This window comes from Coenobita brevimanus, chromosome 41 (genome assembly GCF_032717465.1).
Source record: "Coenobita brevimanus isolate Jiangsu-jjx chromosome 41, ASM3271746v2, whole genome shotgun sequence".
Lineage (NCBI taxonomy): Eukaryota > Metazoa > Arthropoda > Malacostraca > Decapoda > Coenobitidae > Coenobita > Coenobita brevimanus.
This window is the reverse complement of record NC_136994.1, coordinates 6,675,850-6,697,709: the sequence shown is the minus strand read 5'-3', so window position 1 is coordinate 6,697,709 and position 21,860 is coordinate 6,675,850. Positions and strand designations below refer to the sequence as shown.

The window sequence follows — 21,860 nt, the reverse complement described above, 5'->3', positions numbered from 1 at the left end:
CATTTACATATATTATAATGATTTAGAATTAATATTTACATGAATGGTATTACGGAGTGCAGCCAGTACATGTTGTTCTTGTTGTCGTTACCCCCGCCGACGAAAGCTGGAGTGGATTACGTATTCACCCCTGTTTGTCTGTCTGTGCGCAAGCTATCTCAAAAAGTTATCAGTGGATTTTAATGAAGTTTTGTGGATATGTGGGTCGTGGGCCAAGGAAGAGTTAGTTGCATTTTGGTGATGATCTGAGTTGTGTGGTATAGGCTAAGCGTTGGAGGAGGTATGTGCTTTCTGAATGCACATACATTGTTTATTAATATATTTTCTAACGCCCAGCAAATCTGTAAATATCGGTAGTTTCTTTATCTAAACTTGGTGATTGCTCGTCCTTTTGCGGATTATTTCACGAACCCCATTGGCACAGCAGGGCAATATTAAGGCTCTGCATCCTCTCCGCAGCACTTCTTCGTGACTAGCATCATACTCCTGTGCTGATCAGTATCTACAATTCAGCATTCTAGATGGAGACGTGGCAGTTTTAGGCCACGTTAAAAAATGTTGTACGGTAGAGTTGCAAAAGAGAGAGAGAAAAAAAAGGCGAGGTTATAGAGTGTGACCTCAGGGATACGAGACTGAATAGAAGGGCTGCTAGAGATCGAGCAGCGTGGAGAGCGGCCACTAGGTGACCAAGGCTGACTTACGCAAGTGTGTAGGAGCCTTTATAAATGAACAATATTGATGATGATGATGATGATGATGATAATGATGATGATGATGATGATGATGGTTGTGATGGAGATGATGATGAGGAGGAGGAGGAGGAGGGTGTTAATGACGATCATCATGATGATGATGATGATGATGATGATATCGGTGATCATAGAGATGAAGATGATGATGATGATGATGATATCGGTTATCATAGAGATGAAGATGATGATGATGATGATGATGGTGAAGATGATGATAATGATGAGGATGGTGATGATGATGACGATGATGGTGATGACAGTACCAACTACTGAAAGTCTCTCATTCATGCTTCATATGAACATGGGGCTACTACACTAACAACAACAACCACAACAGCAACAACAACAAGTACTACTTCCAGTACTACACCTACTACTACCAGCACAACTATTTGTGTGTGTGTGTGTGTGTGTGTGTGTGTGTGTGTGTGTGTGTGTGTGTGTGTGTGTGTGTGTGTGTAAGAGAGAGAGAGAGAGAATAAAGAAAAGATCAGTTCCCAAGGCTGCATCACACACCTTGGATCCACATTCGGTGTAGAGTCATCTATACTTAGTATCCATTGGGGAAAGAAATATTTAATAATCTGTACAATTTTAGCACCATTTTATACAGTGGATTTAGTTTTATGTGGATTTTATTCCGATACATGTAACTAGAAAAAGGGATTTACTCATGCAAATATATTATTCTTTACATATCTATTTTATATCTCTATCCATCTATCAGTCTAATTATCTATCTCTTTATCTATCTATCTATCAGTCTACCTATCTGTCTAAGTATCTGTCTATCTGTCTATCCATCCATGTCCCATTTCGGTGCTTATGTTACATGTTGTTAGATTAAATGATGTATCTTATGTTCATGTGTCTCATTAGCCATCCTTTTCCGTACCGTATCTCCATCTGTCGACTTGTCTGTACCCATCTATCTGTTTATCTATCTGTCTATATATCTGTCTATTTATCCATTAATCTATCCATCTCAGGATCCCTCTCACCACATGTATAATGAGCAGTAATTTCTTAAGCATTGAAGGTTACTCCTGTGTAAGATGAAGATGTTGCCGGGTCAACAAGATGTGGAAATTGAGTTTTTGATACAATAAAAACATTTTTTTTTTTTTACTTCATTCAGAATTATTGACCAACGACCTTTATTCCCGTTGCTATGTGAAGCTCTGTAGCACCACTTCTCTAGCGATTTATTATTGGATAGAGGTGTGTAATATTCGTTTGTATGTTATTTATGATGGATATGGTGGTATTTGAATGATTTAAATGACAAGGATAGGAAGGAGAAGTTAGCAAATCAAATCGATTGGGAAGATGTGTTAGGGAGCTAATTTAAACCATAAGAATACGATCCCAAGTCAGAAGTCCGGTGTACCATATTGTTAAATATTAGAGGATACTCCTGCGGAAGATTTTGACGAGTTGAAAGATGTAAGAACAAAGCTTTTGATGTATTAAAAACAAGATTACTTTTGCCCTTATCAGAGATATGAACCAAGTCAAATATTACGTGTTCCATTGCCTCATCCCTTGTCTGCTGAAGTAACTGCCGAGATGGACGCTGAGAGAAGCGAATGGAAAGGTGAAGGGTGGAGTCATCAACCTATGAGTGGATAGGGTTCGATGTACAAGGCATTGATGAATAATAGGAAGAGAGTTGGTGATAGGAGAGAGCCCTGAGGAACACCACTATTGATAGCTCTAGGAGAAGAACGGTGGCCGTCTACTACAGCAGCTATAGAACGACCAGAAAGGAAGCTAGAGTTGAGGCACAGACAGAAGGATAGTAACCGTAAGAGGGCAGTTTGAAAAGTAAAGATTTATGCCAGACTCGATCGAAAGCCTTTAAGATGTGAAGTGCAAGGTCAAAGTTTTCGCCAAAATCCCGAAAGGAAGTTGACCAGGAGTTCGAAAAGTAGGTGAGAAGATCGTCAGTGGAGCCTCCCTGACGGAACTTATACTGACGATCAGGAAGAAGGTTGTCATAGGAAAGATGTTTTAAAATATTTTAAGACTTTAAAATTATTCCTGTGTGCCTACTGTAAATGTTACACACAGCCTTGTTTTAACCCTTATCCGCCAGTTGACGTGTATGCACGACAGGATTCAGGGCGTGCAGGGCCGCCGGTTGCCTTGCTATACCGCACTCACCTTCCCGCCACTAAGTGCGGGACCATTTTCTGTGATACCTATGGGGTAGGTAGGACCCACAGGTACACCGTGGTTGCGCTGTTCGGTCTGTACTCGGCAGTGGTAGCGAGAGGAACCATGTCATCTTCCTCGACGTCGTCCGATTCCATAACACCGCGTCAAGGGCCGATCGCCTCATCGACCCCTGCTAAAGTCATGCCCTTTGTTCCAGTGAAAGGGCTTAGTGATAGTGCCATTGGACGTGCCCTAGACGATACTGTATCATCTCAAACACTGAGTGAGAGTACGTCATCAGAGGGCAAACAAAGCTACCACGTGGAGAGTGAGCTCTCTGGCCCTCCATCCCCTACTCGCTCTCCGATGCCAGAGAGGGTTCTCCGACTTCTAGAGGAGGAAGGGAGAGCCTACGACAGCGATGATTTTGCTGATAAGGAGGCGGTAGATGACCCAGGATATCGGGAAAGTGGCCGTGGACCTGGCGGACATCTGTGGAAAAAACGCCGCAGAGCCATTTCCCCCACGCTCTAACCACCTGCTCGCCGACATATCTTCCTCCACCGCTCCCCCACACCTCAGCCTACCATTTCAAGGGCAGAATCACCTCAACCAAGCCCTTCAGGAGTTGTATTGCCTAGAAGGGAGCCACGTCGTGATACGCATCGCTGAGCGTCTTCAAAGGAAAGTTCCGCGTCAGGTGAGTCATCACCCGCTTACTCCCCCACCTCTCCCTCTCCCTCTCCCTCCCCCTCTCCCTCCCCCTCTCCCTCCCCTCCCCCTCTCCCTCCCCCTCTCCTCCCCTCCCCCCTGCCCGTGGTCGTGCACAAGTGCATGGAAAACGCAGTGCAACTGCCAGACCGCCTGCTCTACCACGTGTGGGTAGAGTAGATACATTTGTGTGGGAGGATGGTGCCGGCTTTGAGCCGTCTGTGCCGGCATTTGATGAGGAGGGTGCAGGTGTGCGGGAGGATGCACTTCCCCCCAGGCCTTGGACTATTAGTAGTCTATTCAAGGCAATTTTCATGATTGCAATTATGCAGTACCTGGTGGATGAAATTTATTTTCACCAGGCCATGTGCATGCGTTGGCTGGACGTACCTGCCAGCGAGAGCATGCACATGCGTGAATGGATACCTGTAGAGGTGGGAGAGATGTTTGTGTGGCTCGCCCTAACCTTGCTGATGGCGCATGTAAAAAAACATGTGCTTCACGACTATTGGTCGGTGGATTAACTCATTGGCACACCTGTCTTCGGAAAATACATGGCCCGTGATAGGCACCTGGCAATCCTGAGGTTCCTACTTTTCAATCGAAATTACGGGCCTGCACCGAACGACAGGTGATGGAAAATAAGACCAATCCTGATAATGCTGAAAGAGTCATTCTCCAGGGTTTTCCGTCCGTTCCAGGCAGTGGTTATTGATGAGTCGCTGGTGTTATTCAGGGGCAGGCTTGCATTTATTCCGTATGTGCCATCAAAGCATCACAGATTTGTCCTGAAATTCTTTGTCCTTTGTGACTGTAGAATTGGATATGTGCTGGATGTAATAGTTTACTCGGCGACAGATGTTGATATACCTAGTGATGATCCTCATTGATTCTCTGCATAAGTAGTGAAAGTGGTGATGGAAAGGTATTTCAACAGGCACCATATTCTGTACACCGATAATTATTACACAGCCCCGGCGTTGACAAAGTATTTGCTTGACCATGGCACTGGGTCCTGTGGAACTGTTAGGGCCAACAGAAAGAATTTCCCAGTATTTCCGGCAAATACTGAGAAAGGATTCCTTCTGACAAAGAAATGTGGGAACATGTTAGCCCTTCTCTGGCATGATAAGAGATGGGTTAACATGTTGTCTACAGTTCATAAAGTGTGCTGGAGGATACTGGTAAAACAGAGTACAGGACCAGGGAACCTGTGGTAAAGCCAGATGCATTCAATGATTACAGTATCAAAATGCGGCTGGTTGATAAATCGGACATGCAAATTGGTGAGGTAGATTGCCTACGTAAGTCCTGCAGGTGAGAGAGTTTGAGAGAGAGCTTACATGCGAACTCCTTGAACAATATTCAACTGCTCAGGTGACAGGTGCTAGACGGGGGACAGCGGCTCCAACTGACAGGCTCAGCTGTGCTGAGTATTTCCGTCGGCACAAGATTGTGGAGATAGGGAGAACAGCAGCAGGTCGTCTGCCATACAAACGGTGCCACGTCTGCCGCAGAACCAAACGCTGTCCCCCAGCATGAAAAGAGACCTCGTACCAATGTGCAGAATGCAAGGTCCCCCTATGCCCCAATTGCTTCTCAGAGTATCACTCCGAGCGTGAGTACTGAGCAGGTGTGTGGGGAAGTGTAAATAATGTACAGTAATGCACAAGTTTGTGAATTTTCATAAATGAGTGAAAAGTGTGATAGTATGAGTGAAGTGAAGTAAGTGCTAAGATGTAAGTCATTTATAATAAGTTCAACAAGTGCAACTAAGTTATTTATAGTAAGTTCAAGACAGAAATTGATACTGTTTATTGGATATTGGTTTGAAAATTATTGGAAATACTTTGCTTTTGCCTACGTGTTACCTGAAAGAAAACCACTTGTGAGCGGGCCACAAAGAAAAATACCTGTTTAGCTATACCTAAATTATTTCACTCAATACTCAGGGAGATTGTGCCAAATATGAGCATCCGTGTATCTGTGATGTGACGTACAAATAATGTTACTTGTGTGAAACATTTCTATGATTTTCACTATAACCCTGAGTAGTACAAAGCACTATGATTTACAGTACAAATAATTACCTTATGCTCTACGATAATGCGTGAAAGAGCAACAACATTTACTTGTCTAAGTGTAATTACGCGTAATGGTGATGCAGTGCAGATCTAAGTGTCATAGTAAAGGTGAAATATGATTATTTACGGAAGAAGTGAGAATAGAAAAACGAGGTAAAGCAGAAATATTCCTTACGGAAAAAGTGAGTACAGAAAAACGACGAGATATTTCCTTTCCCACACACCTACGGGGGATAGAGGCATTATGGAGCAGGCGGTAAATCCTTGGATGAGCCACATGAACCGGGTGATGACTCATTCTCACGGCGGTGATTAAGGAGCAGTGAAAAAACGAGTGGAATCTTCCATATTCCTTCGAAGGAAGCATGGGCAGTGTTACAATCACCACTCCAGGCAGTGCTGCCAACACTACCGACTGGGCTGAGGCCCCAGCCAGTGGCGCACGCACGGAGCAGCTCGCCAAAACATGGAAAACCACTCGTCTTCAACGCATCCTTACTCATCGACGGGACAATCTAGAGACGTCGGGATACCATCAATAGAAAGAGGAAGAGTTGGTGAGTCTTATGAACTTTTACTAGCATCTCCACCTATTATAGTTTGTCAGATATGAGGGTTTGAAGTAAGGATATTTTATCCAAAATCTCGGAAATTTCCCATAGAGAAAGAATAATTGCGCATGCGTGGAAGGGCGGGTGCAGCGTCCCGTGCACATCATACAGCACTTTATGGTACAACTGCGAGGAGAGAGAGAGAGAGAGAGAGACTCAAAGAGAAACAGGAAGACGGAGACAGACAGAAGAGGCAAGATGGTGACCGAGTTCCTATTGTTCGCGTTAGTTTTCGTTTTCCTTCACCTTGCTTTTAAGAAACCATCGAGGCTGCCCCCAGGTAAGCAGTGGCCGTTATAGGATTTTTATTTTTTTATTTTTTTCAGGGGGGGGGTAGGATCTAAATATTTTTCTCTTTTTTTTGAATTCGGAAAGTATCCAGAAAGTGGTATGTTTGTTGTCCACTTCCATGCTTGCTGTGCTGTTTTGCTGTATGTTTTTAGACTTGCTGTGCTATTTTGGTTGTGTTTTTTCTTTACTTGCTGTACTGTTTTGTCATTTTTTTCATTTGCTGAATTGTTTTGTTGTGTTTTTATTTGTTGAGATGTTTTGTTCTGCTTTTCTTGAGCCTTTTTTGTTATTTTTTTATTTGCTGAGTTATTTTGAATGTGTTTTTACTTTCTGGGCGGTTTTGGTTGTATTTTTTGTCCCTCTGAGATTTTTTATTGTGTTTGTTTAATTGTTGTGCTTTTTTATTGTGTTTTTTTGACTTACTGAGCTGTTTTGTTGTGCATTATTATTTCCTGAGTTTTTTTGGATTTTTTTTTCTTTTTATTTCCTGAAATGTTTTGGTTGCTTTTTGTCTTTCTGATCTGTTTTTGGTGTGTTTTGTTATTTGCTGAGCTGTTTTCTTTTGTGTGTTTCTTTTTATTTCCTGAGCTGTTTTGGTTGTGCTTTTTGTATTGCTTAGTTGTTTTGTTGTTGTTTTTATTTGCTGATCTGTTTTAGTAGTTTTTTTTATTTAGAAAGATCTTTTGTTTTGTTTTTGATTTGCTGAGCTGTTTTGGTTATTTCTTGATTTGCTCAGCCGTTTTAGTTATATATGGTGAGATTTCGGGTCCAAGACATTTGCAAGATTATTACTGACTCTCACGATGGCCATTTATCTCCCTACGATCATTTAATCTACAACTTTCAGTGTATAGAATGCTAATAACGGCAGTATCAATATCGTATCCCTTAACGGCGTAATATTGATGCTCATAGTCAAGGCCTGACGCTCTTCACACCACCACAGGACTACGATTTCTCAGAGATCCCTGCATCTCGAAGACCTTGATCATGCCTAGTGTGTTCTACGTGTGTGTGTCTGTGTGGGTGTGGGTGTGGGTGTTTTATTTCTGTATGTAGCTTTAACTTCAATGGCCTCCATCCTTTGTGATTCTAATTTCCCTACGCTTGTTTATATTCTTGACATATCTCCACTGTGCTTCTATATCTTCATTGTGCTTTTCTCACTCAGTTGTTTTCCCTATCATCTTTCTAGGATCCTTTCTTCGTTGTTTCCTTGTCTTCACTATACTGTACTGTTGTGTTTCCCAACCTTCACTGTGCTTCCTGGCTTTCACTATACTTTCCAACATTCACTGTATTTCTCAGCCTTCACTGTAATACCCAACCATTTTACACATATACATACATACGTACAGTACAGTAAAACAGAGGTAAAACTGTTCTTTATCCCATTGAATATAGTTAACATTTATGGATTGTCAATCAGATTGATCTATGGTCACAGATACATATCAAACCTCTCTCAGTTCAAGAATATTAGCCAGCAGAGGAAAATGACAAGCAAGAGAGGTGTAATATTAGGGCAGCAGAGGAATATGACAAGTAGGGAAGGTGAAATATTAGGCTAACTTTGGTATCAGTGGGCAGAGATACATACCGTTACTCTCTCAGCTTAGGAATGTTAGCCAGCAAAGGAGAGTGACAAGTAGAAGGGATGAAATATTAGGGCAGAAAAACATATGAAGCCTCTCTCAGTTCAGGAATATAGCCAGCAGAGGAAAGTGACAAGTAGAAGAGGTGAAATATTACGGCAGAGAAACATAACAAGCCTCTCTCAGTTCAGGAATATAGCCAGCAGAGGAAAGTGACAAGGAGAAGACGTGAAGTACTAGGATCGTGAAACATACCAAGCCTCTCTCAGTTTGGAAATGTAGCCAGCAGAGGAAAGTGACAAGTAGAAGAGGTGAAATATTAGGACAGTGAAACATACCAAGCCGCTATCAGTTTAGAAATATAGTCAGCAGAGGAATAATGACAAGTAGAAGAGGTGAAATATTAGGACAGAGAAACATACCAAGCCTCTCTAAGTTTAGGAATATTACCCAGCTACGTTAATGGCCAAATGTTGTCAGATTGGAGGGTAAAATTGACTAATAACCAAGGAGACTTATTCCCAACTCACAACCTCTTTCAGTTCCATTAATGACCAAATGTGTCAGACTGCAAGGTTAATTTAACTAGAAACCAATGAGGCTGATTCTTACCCCATAACTAAGACCTATCAAACTTCCCTCAGCTGACAACCAAAGCATGTACTCTCGTCGGGTACGGAGGTTCCCTAACGCCTCTTCCACACCTATTTATTTTTTTTAATTTCTGATTTAATAACCATTTCTACATTGTTTCTACAGAGTATGGCGATATTAGATGGATTTATGTAACACAGGGGAGGACTGCAAAGTGTTATAAGCTAAATAAATCTCTTAAAGAAAGGTGTTAGGGAGCTTCCCTACAAGAATACGGGCCTAACCAGCTACAGGCTCCTATGGCCCACTTAGCTGAAGAAAACATTCTATCTATCTATCTATCAATCTTTCAATCTGTCTATCTATAGCCAGACACATCAGTCACGTAAGGGGTGGCAACAAACAAACCACCTCCATGTCACCCTGTTCCTTTCCACTACGCTGCCTTCCCCCCAACTCACACACCCCTCTCATATACCTCCTCACCAAATTCCTGCATCTCATCCTCGATCTCCCTCTCCCTTTCTCCCCCCTCCACCTCGTCCTCGGTCTCTCCTTCCCTCTCCCCTCTTCCTCCGCAATCACATAAACCCTCTTCGTTAGTTTCTCGCTCTCCATCCTCTCCACATGACCAAACCATCTCAGTGTATATCTCCTAACGCTTTCTATCAAATCCACATCCACACCACAATGCTCCTTCACTTGTAATAATTTAACTAGAATAAAAATTAAAGATTCACCAGCAAATAAATGCAGGATGGATGACGTTACTGCACGGTGATGAGAGCTGGCTTCTAAGGCCACATTCTTCCTCTAGAAAAACAACAACATGGTGGAGAGTGTTGTGTACAAATTGCAACGTAGGAAGGTCACTGGCGGGCCTCAGGGAACGGGACTCCTATACTCTTTTTACTCTAACTTGACATAAAATTCCCATCTGCCCATGCTCATCTCGTAGACTGACGCTAGATTAAGATGCCAGTCACGAAGAAGTGCTGTGGGAAGCTGTTAGAGGGGTATTATTAACTCCGCCACAGAGCTACATAAAACAAGCGACAAAAGGACGAAAATCTGGCCCAAGTTTGAGTGAGAAAGGGATAGAGGCTATCTAGAGTACGGTATTAGCTCTATGTAAATAAATTAAATGCAGAGAGAGAGAGAGAGAGAGAGAGGGGGGGGAGAGGGTAAGAAGAGAGAATATGTTTGTAGTGGATTTTATTTGTAAGTGTTTTTAGCATGTGTGTGTGTGTGTGTGTGTGTGTGTGTGTGTGTGTGTGTGTGTGTGTGTGTGAGAGAGAGAGAGAGAGAGAGAGAGAGAGAGAGGGGGGGGGAAGAACACAATGGTCAGGTAATCCCGTTGTCGTGCCAACCCATCATCACGTGACATCCAAATCATCAGGTGAAGACGTAACACAATTGCATGTCCGCCTCGACCACACTGTTCTTGTTGTTGTTGTTGTGCTTGTTGTTGCTGTTGCCGTTGCTTTTGTTTTTGGTGGTGGTGGTGGTGGTGTTGGCGGTGTTGGTGGTGGTGTTCGTGTTCTTCTTCTCTTGGTTCTCCGTCGTCTTCTTTTTCCTTTCCCGGTTCTGGTTCCTATTATTATTATTACTATTATTTTTATTATTATTATTATTATTTTTATTATTGTTGTTGTTGTTGTTGTTGTTGTTGTTGTTGTTGTTGTTGTTATTATTATTGTCATTATTATTATTATTATTATTATTATTACTATTATTATTATTATTATTATTATTATTTTTATTTTATTATTATTATTGTTGTTATTATTATTAATATGATGAAAGGATGCGAAGATGTATATTGGATGCAAGAGTTTATAGAGGTTGGGGGAGTGGCCTTTCTGACCACTACTTGGTGGTGGCCAGAATTAGGATGCAAGTAAGATGGAGGAATAGAAGAAGGGAAAGACGAGAGGAAGGAGTAGTTGCAAGGAGAGTGGAAAGGTTACAAGAGGATGAGAAAAAGGCAGAGTATAAGAGAGAAGTGGAGGAACGATTGGGCAAATATGAATTGGAGCAGATGGGAGACGTGGAAGGTGTGTGTAAGATATTTACAGAAGAAATATGTGCAGCATGTGATGTGGTGTGTGGAAGGAAGAGAAGACGGAGGGGGTGCAAGGAACAGCGTGGTGGACTGAAGAGGTGAAACAGGCTGTGGCACAAAAGAAGAAAGCATACAATGAATGGATGAGAAATAGGGGCGTGGAAGAAGTTGAGAGGCAGAAGAGAGAGTTATATGTGGAAAGGAAGAGAGAGGTGAAAAGATTAGTAAGAGAGAGTAAGAAGAGAGTGGATGAGGAATTTGGAAGGAATTTGAGTGTAAAGTGGAGGGACTGTAAGAAAATGTTCTGGAGAGAAGTGAAAAGAGTAAGACAGGGTGGAAGTGAAGTTAGCAGGGGAGTGAAAGATAAACATGGTAGATTACTAGTGGAGAAGGGAGAAAAAGTGAGCAGATGGAGAGAACACTTTAAGGAATTGTTGAACGTAGAGGATGGAAGTAATGCGAGTATAAGTGGCTGGGGAATGGCTGGGAGAAGGAGGGAGGTGAGAAGACAGGTAGAAATCAGTAGGATAGAGGTTGTGGAAGCAATGAAGAAAGTTAAATCGGGGAAAGCCCCAGGAATTGATGGAGTGTGTGGTGAGATGCTGAAGCATGGGGGAGAGATAGTAGTAGAATGGATGTGGAAGATGTGCAGATTGGCCTGGGAGGAAGGTAGAGTCCCGGAGGATTGGAAGTCAGGTATAATTATTCCCTTGTACAAAGGAAAAGGGGAAAAAGAAGTGTGTGGTAATCATAGGGGCATTTGTCTTCTTAGTATAATAGGAAAAGTGTATGGTAGGATACTTATAGACAGAGTTAGAGAAAGAACAGAGAAATTAGTTGGAGAAGAACAGGGAGGCTTTAGGAAGGGAAGAGGTTGTGTAGATCAGATATTCATTCTTAGATCTTTAGTGGAAAAGTTTCTAGAGAAGGGAAAGAAGTTGTATGCGGCTTTCATGGATTTGGAGAAAGCATATGACAGGGTGGATAGACAAGGATTGTGGAAAGTGTTAAGAATATATGGAGTAGATGGGAAGTTGTTGAATGCTGTGAAGAGTATGTATGATGGTGCTAAGGCTGCAGTGCGTGTGGATGGTGAACTAAGTGAATTTTTCTCTTTGAAAGTTGGTTTGAAACAGGGATGTGTCATGTCTCCATGGTTGTTCAATCTGTACATGGATGGGGTAATAAAAGAGGTACAAGGTAGGGTAGTGGATGTTGGAGTGGCCCTGGTGAGAGAGGATAGTGTTTGGAAACTCCCTGTACTGTTGTTTGCAGATGATACTGTGTTGTTGAGTGAAGATGAAGGGGAGCTGCAAGGCTTGGTGGATGAGTTTGAGAGAGTGTGTAAGAAACGGAACCTAAAGGTGAATGTAGGGAAGAGTAAAGTGATGGTCTTTGAGAGAGGTGAAGTCAGTGAATGTATAGCGAGGTTGGATGGTGAGGAATTGGAAAATGTGAGTACGTTTAAGTATTTGGGTAGTGTGATGAGTAAGGATGGAGGTTTGGAGGGTGAAGTGCTTGAAAGGGTACAGCAGGGAAGAAAGGTTGCTGGTTCCTTGAAAGCAGTGATAAGAAACAGGGAAGTGAGCATGGAAGTAAAAAAGTTACTACATGACAGTATTGTGATACCAACTCTAACGTACGGAAGTGAAGCTTGGACGTTGTTGGAAGGACACAAGTCAAGAGTGAGAGCAGTGGAAATGAGTTATTTAAGAGGAGCTTGTGGAGTCACGTGGAGAGACAGGCTGACGAATGAGGATATAAAGGAGCGTTGTGGTGTTGATGTGGATGTGATAGGAAGCGTTGTGAGGAACACACTGAGGTGGTTTGGCCATGTGGAGAGGATGGAGGGTGAAAGACTGACGAAGAGAGTGTATGTGAGTGAGGTGGAGGGTGGAAGAGGGAGGGGGAGACCGAGGATGAGATGGAGGGATGGGGTGGAGAGGTATATGAGAGAGGGGGGTGTGAGTTGGGAGCAGGGTAGTGAAATGGCGGGGGACAGGGCGACTTGGAGGCGATTTGTTTGTGGCCACCCCAAACGGGATTGAGGCGTCTGGCAATAGATAGATAGATAGATTATTATTACACTCATGTTGTACCGTAGTGGTGTTACATTTCAGCTCATTTCTTTTTTTTTTTACCTCATGAAAAAACTAGAGGAGGAAACGGCTCCAAATTTCGCATAATAACCAAGAAGGATCAGAGGAAAATGACGATAAAATTTTAAACATATATGAAAACTCAGGATTAGAAAAGATGATAAATTACTGGATGTGACTGATAAAGTGCGGAAAAATACTTTGAGATGTGTTGGCCTTGTGAACAGGATGATGACTGAAAGACTGACTAGGAGAGCGTATGTGAGTGAGGTTAAGGTTAAGGGAAAGGAAGAGACCGAGGATGAGATGGAGGGATGGAGTTGAGAGGGTGGGGAATGAGAGACTGACAAGGAGAGTAGGAGAGTGTATGTAAGTGAGGTGGAGGGGGAGGCCAAGGTTGAAATGAAGGATGGTGTGTAAAGGATGGTGATCGAGAGACGGACGAGGAGAATGTATGTGAGTGAGATTATGCGGGAGGGAGAGGGGGAGACCTAAAATGAAATAGAGTGATGGAGCGGAGAGGTTGGGGTGCGAGAGACTGACTAGGAGAGTGTATGTGAATGGGGTGGAGAGGGAGACCAAGGCTGAGATGAGGGAAGGAGTGGGGAGAATGATGACTAAGAGACTGACTAGGAGAATGTATATGAGCGAGGTTAAGGGGGCAGGGGAAAACCAAGGAAAGGGATGGAGGAATGGAGAGATATAATATGATCTGTGCGAGTTGGAGGTAAGGCATACAAGTGGTAGAGGACAGGGCGAAGTGGAGGCGATCTGTTTGTGGCTACCCCTGAGTGGATTAAGGCGGTTGGCTATACATAGATACATAGACAGACAGACAGATTGATAAATAGATACATAGATAAATAGACGGGGAAAAAGACAATAGTACGGTTCTGCACCCATTCCATAGCACTTCTTCGTGACTAGCACCATATGTTAGTTAATCACTTGTTTCTATAGTCAAGATAGAGAGATGGCAGTTTTACAACTATACTCTGTTCACTGTGACTAGGCGTGGAATTGCCATCTCTCCATCTAGAATGCTGAGCCGTGACGATAAGATAGCACTAGAATACGGTGCTAGTCACGAAGAAGTGCTACGGGAAGGATGTAGAGCCAAAGCATTGTCTTGTTCCGCCACTGAGCGACGTGAAATAAACGGCAAAATACGAGAATTTGCCAAATAAAAAGGAATGAAATATGAAGCATACGTAATTATTATTCCTACAAAAATTAATCAATCAATCAATCAATCAATCAGTCAATCAATCAATCAATCAATCAATCAATCAATCAGTCAGTCAAACAACCAGTCAATCAATAAAAAATCTAGATCACATAAATGTGTTCAAGAATGTGACCATAAATTTGAGGTAGTAAATTTTCCGAGTGATGATCCCCTTTGTGATGCGACGTGGATCATGACTGGAATTTCAATGCGGTTTTCGGACGCTTGCTTGTCTCTGATCTGACCTTGACCCGGAATGCGGGCGGGACCCTAACACCTCTTTCTTGGCGATTAATTATTTTTATATGACTGACTAATATTCTTTTGTAGGACATTTATGCAGAATATGGCGATAATGGAAGGATTTTTATAACACGGAAGAGGACAGCAAAGTGTAATAAGCAAATTAAATCGCTTGGGAAAGTGTTAGGGAGCTTCCTTAACCAAGAATGTGTACCCTTGACATCCACGCAGACATTACCGATATTTTTGTTGTTTGTTGTTGTTTGTTGTTTGTTATTGTTGTGATTTGTTTGTTGTTGTTTGTTGTTTGTCGTTGTTTTTTGTTTTCTCTTTGTTGTTGTTGTTTGTTGTTTGTGGTTGTTGCTGTTAGTGTTTTTGTTCTTGTTTGTTGTTGTTTGTTGTTTTTTGCCGTTTGTTATTTTTTGTTGTTTGTTTTTTGTTGTTTGTTGTTGTTTGTTGTTGTTATTGTTGTTGTCGTTGTCGTTTTTGTTTGTTGTCGTTGCTGTTTTTGTTTGTTGTTGTTATTGTTTATTGTTGTCATTGTGTATTGTTGTTGTTGTTGATCTTTGTTGTTGTTGTTTTTTGTTTTTGATGCTGGTGGTGGTGTTATTTATTGTTGTTTGTGTTGTAGTTTTTTTTTTTTTTAATGTGTCCGACTCTGGGCATAGGCTTCACAGCCTGCTATCAAGGTCCAGCAGTCCTCCTACATACCATACACCTCTACACTTTGTTTGGTGCTGTTTGTTGTTCTTTGTTGTTGTTGTTTGTTTTGTTTGTTGTTTGTTGTTTTTGTTGTTTGTTGTTTGATGATGTTGTTTGTTGTTTGTTATTTTTTGTTTGTTTTGTTGTTTGTTGTTTGATGATGTTGTTGTTTGTTGTTTGTTATTTTTTGTTTGTTTTTGATGTTTGTTTTCTATATTATTGTTGTTGATGCTTGTTGTTGGTTTTAGTTGTTGTTGTTGTGGTGGTGGTGATGATTGTTGTTTGTTGTTGTTTCTTGTCGTTGTTATTTGTTTGTTGCTTGTTGTTTGTTGTTGTTGTTTGTTGGTTTAGCTTGTTTGTTTTTTACAGTTTTGTTGTTTTTGTTAATTTATTGTTGTTTGTTGTTATTTGTTGATGTTTGTTTTTATTTGTATTAGTTTATTGTTGTTTGTTTTTCTTGTTGTTGTGGTTCCTTGTTGTTTGTTGTCATTTTTTGTTGTTTGGTGTTTTGTTGTTGTTTGTTGTTTGTTGTTTTTGTTGTTGATTGTTGTTATTTGTTGTTATTGTTTGTTGCTTGTTGTTGTTGCTGCTATTGTTGTTGTTTATTGATGCTGATATTGATGTTAATGTTATTGATGTTTATTGTTGTTGTTTGTTATTGATGTTTTCTTGTTGATATTTTTGATGATTTCGATGTTGTTGTTGATGTTGTTTCTTGTTTGCTGTCTGTTGTTTGTTATTGTGGTTTATCGTTGTTGTTTGTTGTTTTTGTTATTTGTTGCTTTTGTTTGTTGTTGTTTGTTGTTTTGTTGTTGTTTTGTTGCTGTTTGTTATTGTTGTTGTTTGTTGTTATTGTTCTTTATTGTTTTTTGTTTGTTGGTTTTATTGTTGTTTGTTGTTGTTGTTGTTGTTGTTGTTGATGTAGTAGTTGTTGTTGTTGATAATGATGTTCTTGATGTAGTTGTTGTTGTTGATGTTTTTTATGTTTTTATGTTTTTGATGTTTTGTTGTTTGTTTGTTTTGTTTGTTTTTGTTTGTTTGTTTTGTTGTTTGTTGTATATTTGTTTGTTTGTTGTTGTTCTTTGTTGTTGGTGTTGGTGTTTTTTTGTTATTGTTTGTTGTTGTTTTGTTGTTTGTTGTTGTTTGTTATTTATTTTTGTTGTTTGTTGTTGCTGTTCTTTGTTTTTTTTTTTTGTTCGTTGTTGTTGATGTTCGTTGTTATTTTTTATTGTTGTTTTTGTTTGCTTTTGTTGTAGTTGTTTGTTGTTGTTATTTGCTGTTATTGTTGTTGTTTGTTGTTGTTATTTGTTATTGCTGTTCTTTGTTGTTGTTGTTTGCTGTTATTTGTTTTGTTGTTTCTTGTTGTTGCTGTTTATTCTTGTTTCTTTTTCTTTTGATTATTGTTTCTCATTTTTCTTATTCTTTGTTTTTGTTTGTTTTTGTTTGTTGTTTCTCTACAAATAAAAATAGTCCCATACTATTCTTTACCTCTCCCGTCACTACATGACATCTGGTGGGGAAACTACTACAAGATATAAAAGCCGCTCGACCACAAGTCTAAAATATACTTCTCTACAAGTAACTACAAAGTCTTTATGACAGGTTTTTGTTGTTGTTTGTTGTTTGTTTATGTTGTTTGTCGTTGTTGTTGTTATTTGTTGTTTTTCTTTTTATTTGTTGTGTTGTTTTCATTTGTTGTGTTGTTTGCATTTGTTGTGTTGTTTGCATTTGTTGTGTTGTTTTTATTTGTTATTTGTTGTTGTGTTATTGTTTGTTGTTTTAGTTTATTGTTGTTGTTTGTTTTTTGTTTTTGTTTTTGTTGTTTTGTTGTGGTTGTTTATTGCTGTTTGTTGTTTTTGTTGTTTGTTGTTTTTGGCATTATTGTTTATTGTTGTTTGTCTGTAGTGGGTTAATTATAAGTAAATATTAAGCGTTACAGATTCACTTGGTGTTCAGAGTGGATGCAAATTATATTCCTAACACTTATTTCCAGCTTAATGCATACAGGACAGCAAAGTGTAATGAACAAAATAAATCGTTTAGGAAATGGTGTTAGGGAGCCAGGAGGGTGTAGAGACAGCCTGCCCAGGTGGTATGGCTGGTGAACGGCGAGTGAGGACCAGCTGAGTTGGTAAAATGTGTGTAAATGTTAGTCAGATATTTGAATGTTGCTCTCTCTCTCTCTCTCTCTCTCTCTCTCTCTCTCTCTCTCTCTCTAACCAGGCGTCATAATAGCAAATGTTCGTCAAATCTGTAAATGTGTGTAAAATGTGTAAGTAAATTATGCCACCACACAGAACTGCCACATCCTCTATTGAACTGCAGATACACTCATTTACATATAATAATTCAGAATAAATATTTTTTTGGATGGAATTACGGAGTTCAACCAGTATATATTGTTGTTACATCCGCCGACGAAATCTGGATTAGATTGTGTATTCACCCCTGTTTCTCTGTCTGTGCGCAAGATGCCTCAAAAAGTTACCGATGGATTTGAATGAATTTTTTGGATATGTGGGTCGTGGGCCAAAGAATAGTTATTGCATTTTGGTGATGATTTGAGTTGTGTGGTATAAGCGTTGGTGGAGGTATGTGCTCTCTGCATGCGCTTTCTTTGTTTATTATTCTACTTTCAAATGTTCTTTCTAACGTCCAGCAGGTCTGTGTAACTACTGGTAGCATCTTTATTTTCTCGTCCTCTTCCAGATTATTTCACGTAGTTCGTTGGCACAGCAGGGCTATATTACGGATCTACACCCTTTCCATGGCACGTCTTCGTGACTAGCACCTGTGCTAATCTATTGCTAAAACTCAGCATTCTAGATGGAGAGGTGGCAGTTTTAGGCCAAGTAAAAAAACAGTGAAAGATAGAGTACCAGTTAAAAAAAAAGAAGAAGAAGAAAGAAAGAAAAGTCGAGGTCATGGAGTGTGACCTTAGGGATACGAGACTGAATAGACAGGCTGCTAGAGATCGAGCAGCGTGGAGAGCGGCCGTTAGGTGACCAAGGTTGACTCACGCAAGTATGTATGACCCTTCATAAATGAACATTGATGATGATGATGATGATGATGATGATGATAATGATGATTATGAAGAAGATGAGCCTTCATAAATGAACGATGATGATGATCATGGTGATGATGAAGATGATGATGATGATGATGATCATGATGACGATGACAGTATCAACTATTAAATATCTTTCATTCATGCTTCATATGAGCATTGGGCTACAACAGCAACAGCAACAACAACATCAACAATATCTACTACCACTACTACTAATAATACAAACACCATTATTTGGCCGTTACTAATGTTACCACCATCACTACCACTACTACTACTATTTCTTTTACTACCACTACTACCACTGCTACCACCACTACTACCACCACTACTACCACTACTACTACTACTACTACTACTACTACTACTACTACTACTACTACTACTACTACTACTACTACTACACGTCTCTCGCACACAGGCATCTGGGGTCTTCCTATACTGGGGAAGCTGCCAGACACCTCGACGTCTTTGGCCGAGCAGGTGAAGAAGCTGAGGCCAATTTACGGAGATATAATTACGTGAGTCGCTATACACCATCGTCTTCTTCCTCCTCGCCTTCTTCCTCTTCCTCGTCCTCGATTTCGTCCTCTTCTTCATCCTCCTCCACCTCCTCTTCCTCTTCCTCCTCTTCCTCCTCTTCCTGCACCTCCTCCTCTAAGTTCTCCTCTTCCTTTTTCTTTATCTGTTTGCCTATCTATCAATCAAGCTACATACATGTTAACAAACTTTTGAAAGACAGAAGGAAAGAAAGAAAATGAATAAAGAAAGAAAGAAAAAGAAAATAAAGAAAAAACAATACAATTTAATCTGTCCACACAGCTGGTCATTCAATAGTATCCTCTCCACACAGCTGCACATTGAATAGTTTCTTCTCCACACAGCTGGTCATTCAGTAGTTTCCTCAACACAAACAGCTGGTCATTTAATAGTTTCTCCTCCACACACCTGTTCATTTGAAAATTTCCTCTCCACACAGCTGGTCATTAAATAGTTTCCTCTTCATACAGCTGGTCAGTAGTTTCCTCTCCTCACAGCAGGTCACTCACTCTCTCTCCCGCAGATGGCGCATGGGCAGTCGGGTCAACGTCTTCTTGTGCAACTATGAGGTCATCAAGAGAGCGATGGCAAAGCTGGAGTTGTCAGACAGGCCAGACTTCCATACCTACAGTGTATTCAGCAGTGGCTCCATGTTGGGTGAGAGACAGACAGACAGACAGACAGACAGACAGACAGACAGACAGAGACAGAGACAGACAGACAGACAGACAGACAGACAGACAGAAAAAGAGAGAGAGAGAGAGAGAAACAAACGGACAGACAGACAGGCAGATAGACATGTAATTAGATAGACCGATAGGGAGAGAGAGAGAGAGAGGCAAACAAACGGACAGACAGACATGCAGATAGATAGATAATTAGAGAGAGAGAGAGAGAGAGAGAGAGAGGGGCAAACAAACGGACAGGCAGATAGCCAGATAGATAAATAATTAGATAGACAGGTAGGGACAGGGACAAACAGACAGACAGACAGACAGACAGACAGACAGAGAGAGAGACAGACAGACAGAAAGACAGACAGACAGGTAGACAGACAGACAGACAGACACAATGATAGAGAGGGAGAGAGAGAGTGTTTTTATTCCTCTCATCATTAGACACTTCTATTCATTCTTATATAAATCACTACAGGATGCTCCAAGAATACCTCTCCGCTACAAACTTACTTGTCGGATTATTGTGTGTTGCGTGGACGGCTTAATATCCTTCTAAGAGCGAGGATGTGGCGGTGGGAGTAGGTAATGAATAAGTGATGCAGGATAGACATTGATAACAGTCTGCTGGTGTGGGCGTGGGTGTGGCAATGGGGGTACTAAACAGTCAAATGATGAAGAACAGACATTGATAACAGTCTGTTGGTGTAGGTGTGGGTGTGGCAGTGGGGGGTTTGAAATGAATAAATAATGCTGGATAGATATTAATAACAATCTTCTGGTGTGAGCATTGGTGAAGCGGTAGGAGTAGTACTTGTTTATGAATAGATGATGCAGGATAGACATTGATAACAATCTGCTGGTGTGTGCGTGGGTGTGGCAGCGGGAGTAGGAAATGAATAAATGGCGCAGGATAGACAGTGATAACAGTCTGCTGGTATGGGCGTGGGTGTGGCGGTGGGAGTAGGAAATGAATAAATGATACATGATAAACATTAATAGTTGACTGAGAAGTCTCTACAGCATTGCCTACGGACACCATTTACTATTAACGAAGCTCCCAAAAACCTATTCCTAAGCGGCTTATTTTCCTTATTACACCTTACTGTCGGTCCCCGTGTTCCATAAATCATTCTATTATCGCCATACCCTGCACAGATAACGTACAAAAGGTTATAACCAGCAGTATCCAAAAACAAATTTCAATGAAATAGATGTTTTGGATCTTTTTTGACTGACGAGAACACGGACCTTCATCTCCACCTGATTTACAACACCTTTGGGTGTCTGATCCTTTTCCATAGCACCTCACCATGACTAGCCTCACATATCAGTGTTAGTCTCTTGTTACGATTCAACATTCAAGATGGACAGCATCACTTTTACGTCAAGACTGTATAAACTGTACATAGAGCAGTAACATCCTCTGCCCTAAGCATCATCTTCAAAAGCAGGATCATGTGAGAAAAGAATATTTGTTTGGTCCTCTGCAAGTTTCAAGACTTGGGCCTGGGATTGCACATACTTCCTCTCTACTGGACAAATAAATAGGAATCAATCATCACAAAATACCACAGCTGAATATATACAGCTAAACTTACATCCTCTACTGCAGGCATAGTCTTCAGCAACGGGGCCCTGTGGCAGAAAAATCGTCGCTTTGCCCTTCGTCAGCTTCGGGACCTGGGCATGGGGAAGACTTGCTTGGAGGAGGTGATGCAGAGGGAGGCAGGGTATCTGGTGCAAGACTTTAAGAAGCACACGGGCAAGGAACAACCACTCCCTCTGTCTCTTGGGGTGGCCATATTGAATGTGGTGTGGAAGATGATTGCTGGTGAGTTTAACACTAGAACAACGTTCACTGTATTTGCTCGACCCTCTAAAAGGTATGAGTAAACTACATGTCAACTGGTAATATGAGAAATTTGGGTAAGGACTAAGAGAGGACGTGGCCACATAACCCCCCCCCCCCTCGGTCCAAAAGCGGACTGAACGTAGTCAGGGAGGGGCCTGGTTGTCTCTAAGCTGAGAAACTAGTCGCATTTGCTTCTGTTAAGCTACGTGTCTTTTTTAGTCATATCTTCTTGTGACGCATGCAATATTTGTATGTAACATAAACTATTCTCCTGGAAGCTCTGAGCATGATTCACGTAAGAGTTCTAGTCCTACAGTATGACAATACAGACAGGATCTGGTTGACAAGCAGTGGCTAACTGGTGCAGGATACAGAGACAGGGCCTAAAAAGGTCTCCAAAAGGACCCTAAACAAAGGTATGATCAGGTTATCTTCGCCTAGCACATTGTTAGACACAGAGACGAATGCTGGAGCTGTTCATGGTGCTCTGCTCTGGACCAGTTCTCTGTTGGGATACAGCATCTTCCATATACTCGGTCCACCATTCTCTCATCAAACTTTGCATTCACACTGTTTTTATTCC

At 41.1% G+C, this 21,860-nt stretch overlaps 1 protein-coding gene across 1 annotated transcript in view; it reads left to right on the top strand.

The window, feature by feature from the left end:
- Nucleotides 1-6,489: 6,489 nt before the first annotated feature.
- The window catches only part of LOC145397472 (cytochrome P450 2L1-like), a 37,751-nt gene continuing 22,380 nt past the window's right edge, over nt 6,490-21,860 (top strand). The window contains exons 1-4 of the mRNA XM_080270526.1: nt 6,490-6,598; nt 18,630-18,729; nt 19,272-19,405; nt 21,038-21,256. Of these exons, the coding sequence (XP_080126652.1) occupies nt 6,517-6,598; nt 18,630-18,729; nt 19,272-19,405; nt 21,038-21,256 (535 nt within the window). The 5' untranslated portion in view covers nt 6,490-6,516. The remainder of the gene's footprint in view (nt 6,599-18,629; nt 18,730-19,271; nt 19,406-21,037; nt 21,257-21,860) is intronic.